Genomic DNA, 12,057 nt, shown 5'->3' on the forward strand with positions numbered 1-12,057 from the left:
AGAGGTTCTCTGCAGCTAGAAGCACACGTCCACATGTATTAAATTGACAGTAAAGTGTCTAAAAGCACAGTGACTTTTTTTACACATAGCAGCGAGCTAGAGTCTCCTTTTCTCAATCCTAGGGGAGGTTACGAAGTGATGGATGAACTGATTAGCTGCTGGCAATAGCCTTGTTCTATTCAAAGGTCTAGTGGTGTCTCTGCCTCTATAGTTTAGGGTTGTTTTGGCGGCAAAAGGGGACTTAGGGCTCTTTCACACGGGCGGTCCGATCAGATCCGCCTGTCAGTTTTTTAGGCGGATCTGATCGGATGCCCCATTCAGCCCTGTGGAGCAGCGGATGTCAGCGGTGATATGTCCGCTGACACCCGCTGCCATCCGCATCCGATCCTGTCCGTGAAATCCGGACGGATGGAAACCCTATTTTCCATCTGTCCTGGGGATCGGATCGGATGGGAACGGATGAGAGCGAACAGGCGGTCCGCTCTCATCCGATTCCCCATAGAGAGCAGCGGGGGCTGTGACACCTCCCTCTCCGCACTGCAAGCGGAGACGGAGCTGTCATCCGCCGGCTCAGCGGGGATCGCGGATCGATCCCCGCTGAGCAGCACGGATCCGCCTACGGAGGCGGACCGTGTGAAAGAGCCCTTACTCAATATTAGGTGGGTGGTCTTAAAGTTATGGGTAATCGGTGTATGAGCTGATCTTTCTTTCCTACTGAAAATGAGGTTTGCTTGTCTGTCGTTTTGGTACTTGAGCTGGAACAAGCATAAGAATGGTAATTCTCGGTCTGTCATTTAGAAATTCTGAAGCCAGATAACTAGTATTTTCAGGTCAGCAATTGCAGCCTTGACCTTTTCTTTTTTACAGGTGTACTTTGGGCTACTTTTTTTTTTTTTTTTTTTTTAGGTATCAAGGAATTCGGTACAACCATACAGAGTAATACAAAGTTACATCTCGTCATAGCTAACCTAAAACAAGTATAGCTCATTTGACAAAGACCCAGAAATAATCATTCCAGATATTTTCAGTCTTACAAGAAATAGGATGGTCAAGCTTATCAATTTGCAAATTCCCAGAGAATACCTTTTGTGTATATTTATATGCGAGACCGAGGAGTGGGTCTCCTAGATCCAGCAACAAGAGTCCAAAGTAGGGATCGACCGATTATCGACAAGGCTTATGTATCGAGGGCCGATATGCACTTTCCCCGATATATCGGTTACTGCCCTGGAGGTTACTGATATTGCCGATATTACTGTATGTAATATTAGTGTATGTAAAATCCTAGCATTCACTTTATTAGTGTTTAATATAGTATAGTCCAGTGTGTGTTTTTGTAATCTAATAGTGTGAAATACCTTCATTATATCGCCGCTTGGCCCTTCCGTGATCTCCAGCTGTCAGTGGGGGAGGAGAGAAGGATAGCAGAGCGGGAGATGTAACGAAGGTATTTCACACTATTCTAATCTAATACCGGCGCTTCTGTGTACACTGCAGAGGGGAGGGACTGAGATCCTCCTCCTGACAGCTATGAGAGGAGAAAACTGCAGAAATTAGCGAGGAGAGCCCAGAGCAGTGATGTAATGAAGGTATTTCCCACTATTCTATTACAAAAACACACACTGGATTTTATATAAAACACTAATAAAAGTGGATTCTAGGATTTTAATTACACTAAACTAGGTTCATACAGGATTCCTGGCAGGCAGGGAGGGAAGGGAAGACTGCACATTACAGCTAAAAGACCTACCCCACATGTTCAGTACCAGATTTGTGTCAAAAATTGTCTTTATTTTTCAAAACTCTAAATGTACAAAATATCGGCCCATATTGGCAGATACCGATATGCAATGGCCAAAATATCAGTATCGGTATCAGCAACGAAAAACCGATATCGGTCGATCACTAGTCCAAAGTACAGACGCAAAAGGAAAGATGAGAAGAGGATACTAAGATAGGATTAATGATGCACTGATCCGACTTTTTTGGTCCCAATCTTTTGCTTTGTGAAATCGCTGATCCCGAGTCCGATCTGGAAGTACTGTTTTGTGAGCTTATAACAAAAAAATACTTCCGGATCGGTATCGGCAGATACCTTATAACAATTTTGCATTTAAAATCTAAGATTTCATGGGTTTAGTCTTTAAGAGGTTAAACTAAAGATACATTGTAATCATTGTGTTTACTTAACTGGGAGAGTTGAAAGGCATTTGCAGGAGGCTCTTTTTTTTTTTTTTTTTTCTTTGACAGCTGTTCTCTGCTCCCTCACATGCTATGTAAAGAGCAAAACCAGATGGATCTCTTAATTTTACCGATTCACCCGATCCAGCTATTTTGCCCGTATCGGGGCCGATATCCGATCCAAATATCAGATCGGTGCATCCCTAGATAGGATAGAAAAGAAACCAAGTTTGTAAAAAGAGCCAGGGGGAAAGGAATGAACTCCCGTCAGCAGAGGACACCCTACATGACTCACTGCATTTGAGTTGGAGATGCAAGTGGTGTCTGATCCCTATAAAAGAAAGGGAGTCCAGAACTTCCAATACTTATCATCCTATTCCTTAAAAGATCTAGTGAGATTTTCCATAGCCTGAATTTCCACCAGTCTGCTTTGGGCTGCGTTTAAAAGCAAGTGTGAGAAGTACACAAGGTGCATCTAAGTGCAGTATTGACCGTTTATTTTGACACATAAGGGTTAAAAACACAGAAGTTTCCATTATGATAAGCCTGTAACATGATAGTTCTCAGCATTCAGCATAGTCCTGTGTGGATGGGGTAAGGAGAGGGAGTCTACTCGCAGCTGTCCAGTATCCAGAAGGACGCTGGCGCTTGCGGGTGCAGAGAACAGCGGGGCGGCCGGGCTTCTGGAACCATGCTGGAACACACGTGGCCGGTGTCAAGTGGAGGTGGGCGGCTTTTAAAAACGAGTGACTGCTTTGGACTTTTGCACAGGTTGTCGAACAAAAACACCTTTTTGGTTGCTATTGGCAACGTTATTTTTTTTTATTTGCTCAGCTAGTATCACAAAACTACTGATGTAAACATACAATTTAAAGATTCATTCACACTCACATTATTTAGTCTTAAAAGTTTAAAACTGTGGCTGATCAATATGTTGTTTTTTTATGTGGTGTATTTGAGAAAAAAATTAGTTGTAGTACATGTGCAATACATGTGTTTCAATGCAACTGCTCACAAAAAAACGGCAAATGATATCTTGCACGCAAAAAACACATGAAAAACATTGATTAAAAATGCAAGACTGACCCAATTCGTTGAAATGCAGTTTACCACTCAAACACATAATAAAAATGGATGTATAATTTAGAGCAGACATGTAGGTGAGTGCTAAGAGCAACGTTTCCGGAGTTCTTTTAATTCCATACATTTCCTTTTACCCTTCCAGGCGCAAGGATTTTCTTTCAGATTGTGCTATGCGTGTTTTTGGAATTAGAACATGTCACATTGACTTTCATGAGTGAGATCATTCAATAAATAAACAATCTTGGTGGACTACATTCTATGACACGTTGGTGGTTGCTTTTAAATCTTAGACAAAGATGTTTATATTACAGTGCAGTTAGAACAAAATTGTTACCCGTTCTACACTTTACTAACTATCTACCACAATTTATTGTAGATCATTGTTCACAAGGAGCCAGAGAATGTGTCCAATTCCAGGATACACTACAACATGGCCAGAAATTATCCGAATGAGCACAAGGATGCCTGGGATGTAAAGCAGCTGCTGGAGGTGAGAGGGCAAGCATGTTACACCAGGTGCTAATCTAGTTTTAGCAGACACATTGCTGTTTATGTATTGCTTTAATTGTTAGGCCCCTTTCACACAGGCGGACCGTTCAGATCTGCCTTTTGTTTTTTTTTGGCGGATCTAAACGGTCCCCCCGTGCATCTCTATGGGGGATCGGATGTCAGCGGAGACATGTCCGCTGACATCCAATCCGTCAAATCTGGACGGATGGAAACCCTATTTTCCATCGTCCAGCGGATCGGATGAGAACGGACCGACGGTCCGTTCCCATCTGATTTCCCCCATAGAGATGCATGGGGCTCTGACAGCTGTGTCTCCACACACAGCACGGAGAACAGCTGTCATCCTCCTGCTCAGCGGGGGATCGGCGGCTCGATCCCCCACTGAGAAAAATGGAATCCGTCCAACGGACGGATAGTGTGAAAGGGGCCTAAGTCTTAATTTCATGGTCTGGTGATCTGATAACTGGTGGGTGTAGTAATCAAGCATCAGGAGAGGTGAAGGAAGCACAGATACATAACATGGATGAAGTAAAACCAGGGAAATTGTAAAAGAGATATATAAAGTGCTCTACCCTGTGACAAAATTATTTTTGCTAGACTCGTGGTAGATTCTAAAATATAAACAAAATAATTACTAGCATTCAACAATGTATAAATGATACAAATACAAAATATCATAGTTCCCATAAAAGTCCATCATTTCAAAGTGTTTGTAACCCTAACAAAAAAAAAATAGATCTTGTTCCTTTAAAGCATGTTATACAGCACAGTGCTTGTGCTTTCTATTTTGGCCCCTTGTATCACCTGAAATACCTGGCTGATCCTGCCTGGTTCTGACCCCCCACCCCCTGTAAACAGACCACAGTTTATCATGGCTGCTGAGCCCTGACACGTGGTCAGTTTGCGTGCCTCCGTCATCCACATCTCTCCTCTGTCCTCTCCCCTCTCCCTCCCTGCCTGTCAGCTCCCCTTCTGAAAATAGAATAACAATATAAAATCTCTTCAATCCCCTCTGTTAGATAATGCTATGTTCCCCAGTGTGTGTGATTTTTAAAGGCCGGTGAGTTCCTTATTGCAGCTGGTGTGTACCTGATCGGCACTCACGTAACCACCCAGCTCTCTCCTCCTCTCCGCCTCTCCTCCCCTTCTACCAGCTGATGTCAGTGGGAGTTCTCAGCCCCTCTCACTGTAGCTGTTAGCCTGTGAGAGGAGAGAGCTGGGTGATCACGTGAGCGCCGATCGGCGCTATGGAATAAGGTACACAGCGGCTTTTTTTTTTTTTTAAATCACACACACTGGGGAACATATCATTATCTAACAGAGAGCATTGGAGAGACTTTACAAGTGGCTTTACAACCACTTTAAATCTTCTTAAAGCGTTTAACCCCCCCCCCCCCCCCAAAAAAAAAAATCCTGTTCCCTTTTAAGCATGTTTTACAGAACAGTGCTTGTGCTTTGTAATTTGGCCCACTGTATCACCTGAAAAACCTGGCTAATCCTGCCAGTTTCTACCCTCCCCTCTGTAAACTGACCACGGTATATCATGGCTGCTGAGCCCTGACACCGTAATGAAGTTAACATGCCTCCATCATCCGCAGCTCTCCTGTCCTCTGTTCTACACCGCCCCCACCTGCCTGCCTGTCTGCTCCTGTGTCAGGGCCCCCCCCCCCCTCTAGTCCTGCTGCTGTTATAACTTTTATTGTCCTATATAATCCTCCCTGTTCCTTAAAGACAAGTGTTCCTGGCTCTGTGTTTTAAAAAAAATTACCACCTTTACTGTATTTCAGAGCGGCTTCCGGCGATCACGTGACCGGCTGGCTCTCTCTCTCCCCCTCCTCTCCTCCTCTATCCCTGCCTGACGTCAGTGAGGGAATCCCGGCCCCACCCCCTGCATCTGTCAGACGGGGAGAGGAGAGAGCCGGCCGGTCACGTGATCGCCGTTAATCGCTCTGAAATACAGTAAAGGCGGCAATTTATTTTATAAAACACAGAGATAGGAGCACTTGTCATCAGGGAACTGAGAGAATTATGTGAAGCAGTCAAAGTGGCTTAACAACCACTTTAAAAATTGCATTGTGCAAAAGTGCCAAAGTGCTTTAAACTCAGATGCACTTTTGTACAATGGAATTTTATTTCACAATTAAGAAGATTTAGAATGACAGACTTTTATATGAACTATAATATATTGGATTTTTTGTATTTGTATCATTCCTTGTTGAATGTTTTTGTTAATATTTTATATTTATCACGAGTCTAGCAAAAGGAATTTTGTCACAGGGTAGCGCTCTTTATATATTTATATATATATATATATATATATATATATATATATATATATATATATATATATATATATATATATATATATATATATATATATATATATCTCTATCTCTATCTCCTTCACAATTTAACCACTTGCAGACCGCCCACCGTGCATTGACGTCACTACTTTGATGTTAAATACCAGGGATATGGTAGCAATCTGTTGCCATAACACCAATATTTTTTTACACAGCAGGTGGTTTGCTTTAACGTTAAAGTGGTCCCAGTGGCGGATTTACCACGGAATCACTTTCATGGGTGACGGGGGAGGTACACCCCCCCCCCCTCCGGCTGTTTCCCGGTCATTTTTTCCCACTTGCAGAAGCCATAGGTAGTGGGGAAAGAGATCCAACCCTCTATGCTGATGGGCAGGAAGTGGAGTGAGGGCAAGTTGGTCCCCAATTGACTCTATGTCCTTGGAAGACTGGAGCGATGTCAAACCTCACTTCCGCCCCCTGGCCTTAAAGGGCTTTTAAGTGTAAATGTGAGATCTGAGGTCTTTTTGACCCAAAATATCACTTTAAAGAGGCCCTGTCTTGCTTTTTTCTATTACAAGGGATGTTTACATTCCTTGTAATAGGAATAAAAGTGATCAAAACATTTTTTTTAAAGGGACAGTGTAAAAATAAAAGTAAAATAAATAAGAAAAAAAATGTAAAGCGCCCTTTTCCACCGAGCTCGCGCGCAGAAGTGAACTCACCATATTTGCGCAGAGCAAAGCTGCGCCCACATATGTAAACTGTGTTCAAACCACACATGAGGTATTGCAGCGATCATTCAAGCGAGATAAATAATTTTAGACCTTTTTAGATCTAAGTTTTTCAAGCGTCGCCTATGGAGATTTTTAAGTACCAAAGTTTGTCGCCATTCCACAAACATGCGCAATTTTAAAGCATGACATGTTGGGTATCAATTTACTCGCCGTAAAATTATCTTTCACATTATAGAAAAAACTTGGGCTAAATGTACTGTTTTCTTTTATTTGAATTAAAAAAAGTGTTTTTTTTCCCCAAAAAAAAATTGTGTTTTTAAGACCTCTTCGCAAATACGGTGTGACATAAAGTATTGCAACGGTCTCCATTTTATTCTCCAGGGTCTCTGCTAAAAAAAAAAATATATATATATATATATATATATATATATATATATATATATATATATATATATATATATATATATATATATAATATAAAATTTGGGGGTTCTAAGTAATTTTCTAGCAAAAAATACAGATTTTTACAGATTTTTAGAGATAAGAAATAGGCCTGGTCCTTAAGTGGTTAGAAGGCACAGCACCCATATTGGCACATTATTGTTTATTTGTTAATTTGTTATTCCATACATCATAGGCACTGGAATGAATATATATATATATATATATATATATATATATATATATATATATATATATATATGTATGTGTATATTATATATATATATATTTTTGTGTGTTTTAAAATGCATGGATGGATTTAATTTCTTTAGATACAGCTTCCTCTCCAGCCAGGATATTGATGTCACCAACTCTTGTGAAACTAGCAATCAGGCGCATAGTGCCTTTGCATATGTACACCTGTGAAGCTTAAGGCAAAAAAAAGTGCAAAAGGCACAGGTAATGCACTGCTATTGCTCAAGCAGTATTCGAGGAAAAGGGTGCATTTTTCAAGTACAGCTTTGGCACAATTAATATCTTCACTTTTTTAAATTCAGGTCCACTTTAATTCACCGCAATGGAAAAACATTTGCAGATGAGGGCTGTGATTCAATCTAACCATCAATTTATTTGCCTTCTACAGCAGTTTAGCTATGATATATCAGAAAAGGCATCTGGTGTCTGTCTGGCCCATCTCTTCACCTATCAAGACTTTGACATGGGGACTCTGGGATTGGCTTACGTAGGATCCCACAAGCCAAACACCCATGGAGGGATCTGCCCTAAAGGTTGGTCTTTATTATCTAAATGTGTTTTGGAAACACATTAAGGCCAGATGTAGGCAGTGTTTTAAATGGCTGTTAAAGCCCCGTCTGCATCTGGCTTTGCTTGTAAGTTTTGTTGAGTGATGTGCAAAAAATCCAAACAGTATAGTTTTTGTTCTATGTTATTGCGCTGTGCTTGACAAAATAACCAAGGTTAGACACACAGGGAGACACTATTTGTAGGTTTCAAAGACCTAAAAAACAGCTGGCAGGGGCACTCTAGCTTCAATGAGCACAAACAATGTAGGCAGTGCCCAGGTGGTCTGTGGCCACTGGCACCTCCCCTAACTCTCAGAATATTATCCTTCAACATACTCTTGTCTTATCACAGTATGTAGAATGCAGTTAGCACCCTTAGAACATACACGTTTGTCAGAGGAGAGGGAGGATAACCAGGAAATCTGAAGCAGAATATTGGAGAATGGCTCCTGTACATTCAGGAGAAGGTGAAGTAATGTAAAAAGAATGTTTAAAATTGTTGCATTATTAGTTCTTGATATAATGAAAATTTAGATTTTTTCCTATTATTTTACATGTCAGTGTCCAGGTGGCTCTCCAATTCAGGACCTAGATTAGTTCTGCTTTTGTGGAGGTCATCTGAAGATAAGTACTAAGTACCGTATACCGAAGCCTTTAGTTAAAACATTCTGCAGGCTCTTGTGTGTGATCACATTACATATGACACAATACTTTACTTTTCTCTTTCGTTCATTGACGGACACAGCTCCAGATCTTCTTGACCGATGGGTTTATGCTGCCCCCTACAGGAGTAGGACACTAGGTGGAAAAAGATTTGACTACCTCTGAGGCAGAAGGGATTCCGGTCATCCTAGTGGCCCCAGACTGGCCTTGCAGGTCCTGGTACGCATACCTAGTACAGCTGATCACCGATGTCCCTTGGAGACTTCCTCTCAGAGAAAATCTGTTAACTCAAGGACCGATCTTCCATCCTGCTTTAACGGCTTGGCTATTGAAAGCCAGGTGCTGAAGGATAGAAATCTCCCATACACCGGCCATGTGATAGATACCGGTGGGGATGTAGATTGCCCCGGGGACATGGCACCTTACAGACTTCTGTTGCACTGTGTGGCACATTGGGGTTCAATATCACAGTGTATTTGAGCCATATCTGCAGACCCTACTGTCCAAATGTGTCATTGTTTCACGTAATTGTCTCAAGCTATCTCTTGGGATATCTTTTTTGGGTTTTTTCATGCATGTTTTGATGTTCGAATGTTCTTTGTTTGGTCATGTATCATTGCTCTGGACGATATTGTATGCCTTTTCCACTTCCATAAATAAAGAATTTGAAAAAAAAAAAAAAAAGCTAGAAAATCAACTTTTAGGAAGATATATCATTGAGTATGGAGGGCGTACATTACTTGGTGTGAGTCTCTCGGGGGGGGGGGGGTTCCCCGGGGGGGGGGATTCCCCCGCTCCTTCTCGGTGTTCCCCCGCTCCTTCTCGGTGTCTCATGTTTTGGAGTTACTCCAAAGAGGTGTAGATCAGCGTTTGGCCTTGGGTACCATCAAAGTCCAGATATCGGCCCTGGCTATTTTTGTTTCAACTCCCGTTGGCCAAAAATTCCTTGGTTCACACCTTTGTTCAGGGGATCCGCCACCTAGCTCCCCCAGTCAGATCTCCGTTGTCTCCGTGGGACCTCAATTTGGTGTTTTCTGTTCTTCAGAAACCGCCTTTTGAAAATATTTGTGAGATTCCTCTGCTCACTTTGACACAGAAGGTAGCTTTCTTGGTGGCTATTACTTCTGCGTGCAGGGTGTCAGAGCTAGCTGCATTGTCCTGTCATTCATCTTACCTGGTGGTTCACAGAGAAAAAGTGGTGCTTCGTACCTGCCAGTCATTCCTTCCTAAGGTCGTCTCTGGTTTCCATTTAAATGAAGACATTGTGTTGCCTTCTTTGTGTCCAAAGCCTAAGCATCCTAAAGAAATTGCCTTACACTCTTTGGATGTGGTTCGGGCAATCAGGGTGTACCTCGTGGTGACTGAGTCGTTCCGAAAAATTGGATTCTCTTTGTCCTTACGGATCGACACCGTAAGGGGATGACTGCATCTGCTGCAACCGTTTCCTAATGCATCAGGCAGACGGTGGTGCAGGCCTATTCCATTAAAGGTCAGGATCCTTTCCCGGTTAAGGCGCATTCTACGAGGGTGCTTAGTGCCTCCTGGGCCTTCCTTCATCAGGCGTCGGTAGTACAGGTTTGCAAGGCGGCCACCTGATCGTCCATGTATACTTTCACAACATTTAATATGGTGGATGTGTTTGCATCTGCGGATGCTTCTTTTGGCCGCACGGTTTTGCTGGCCGCTGTTGGAGAGGTTAGTCCTGAGGGTGTATTTGCAGGTGAGTTCCAGTTGTTCCTGGTTGAGCTCCTGTTTTTCCTGGTTGGCTATGTTTAGATTTTGGGGAGTGTGTCTCCTTGCTGTGTTCTTCCATCCCTCATATTGACACTGCTTTGGGATGTCCTATCGGTCAAGAAGATCTGGAGCCGTGTCCGTCAATAAACAAAAGAGCTGGATTTTTGTCTTACCGTAAAATCATTTTCTCTGGTGTTCATTGATGGACACAGCACCCGCCCTTCTAATTGAGTTGGGTTTTATGTTCTTCTGACACTGCTTGTTACAAAACTGAAGTCCTATAGCAGGGAGTGGGAGTATACCCCCTGGGACTGCCCTATAGGCGTAGTCAAATATTTTTTCCCCCTAGTGTCCTACTTCTGTAGGGGGCAGCATAAACCCATCGGTCAAGAAGATCTGGAGCGGTGTCCAACAGTGAACATCAGAGAAAAGGATTTTACAGTAAGACAAAAATCCAGTTTTTTAAATCCCATGATACACTTTGTGCCACTGCCCTGCCTCCTGTTTGCACTCTGGACCACTGTTAATGAACATCAAAACAATGTAACAATGGTCTTTCTGTGCACCACATGTGGTGTTCTGCCAATCAGTTCCTGGATCAGCCATCTCAGATTCATGGTTTATCTGTACTTTTGTCTGACATTGGGTAAAAAAAACTTAAGGCCTCTTTCACACGGGCGTTCCGTATGTCCATATATCACCCCATCCGTTTGGGGGTGATATACGGACATAATGCATGTCAATGGGATTGCGTATGTCAGCGGATGACCATCCAATTTGTGTCCTTTCAGTTCTGTTCCGTTTTTTGGAACGGAACAGAACCCTATTTTTCTTCCGTTTAAAAAATGGAAAGGACGCAAAATCCGATGTCAGCGGAGTTATCCGCTGACCTCCGCAAACCCATAGACATACATTATGTCCGTATATCATCCGCAAACGGATGGGATGATATGCGGACATACGGGCCGGATGACACAATTGTCATCCGTGTCCGTAAAAAAAAAAAAAAAAGTGCCGTAGAGTATCGCAATACGGTCCGCTCCGTGTGAAAGAGGCCTAAATGTAAATAATACTGTCCATTATTCCAGCGGAAATAAGCAAAAAGATTCAGATCAATTGGGCAAAGCGCCCAATGTACTGTGCTTATTGTTTGTATCTGGGACTGTACTGGGAATCATTTTCTGTTCCTAAATTTGTATCTGCTTAATAACAGGCTATCTTGAGCCAATATCCAAGAATGGCATGTAGCGTCGCTTGTCATAGTGTGCAAACTACCCTCTGGGTTAGCCCATGTGCGCCTTCATTTATTTTCACAGGGCTTGAAAATGACTGTGATAGTAGTAGTAGTAGATCTCCAAGTTATAGACAAAGCTGTTATTTGGCAGTGTATGTCTTTGAATTTCTTGTGTCTGTTTGAGGTGTCCTTGCGCTATTCATTGAATCAGAGTGTCTGTTTTGCCATTATGTCAGTTCACTTTTACTGCGCTGTCCTATTCCTCATTCTTTGATGTCACAGTAATGTCACAGGAGATTTTGTTTCATGGTTTCACAGTCTGAGAAGTAGTGTATGACTTCTGTTTTTCCATTATTCTAAAATGTCACATT

At 42.3% G+C, this 12,057-nt stretch overlaps 1 protein-coding gene across 1 annotated transcript in view; it reads left to right on the forward strand.

The window, feature by feature from the left end:
- The window catches only part of ADAM17 (ADAM metallopeptidase domain 17), a 158,823-nt gene that overhangs the window by 105,115 nt on the left and 41,651 nt on the right, over positions 1 to 12,057 (forward strand). The window contains exons 9-10 of the mRNA XM_082251945.1: positions 3,641 to 3,754; positions 7,896 to 8,040. Of these exons, the coding sequence (XP_082108071.1) occupies positions 3,641 to 3,754; positions 7,896 to 8,040 (259 nt within the window). The remainder of the gene's footprint in view (positions 1 to 3,640; positions 3,755 to 7,895; positions 8,041 to 12,057) is intronic.

This window comes from Pelophylax lessonae (genome assembly GCF_965119305.1).
Source record: "Pelophylax lessonae genome assembly, chromosome: 3".
Taxonomy (NCBI): Eukaryota; Metazoa; Chordata; class Amphibia; order Anura; family Ranidae; genus Pelophylax; species Pelophylax lessonae.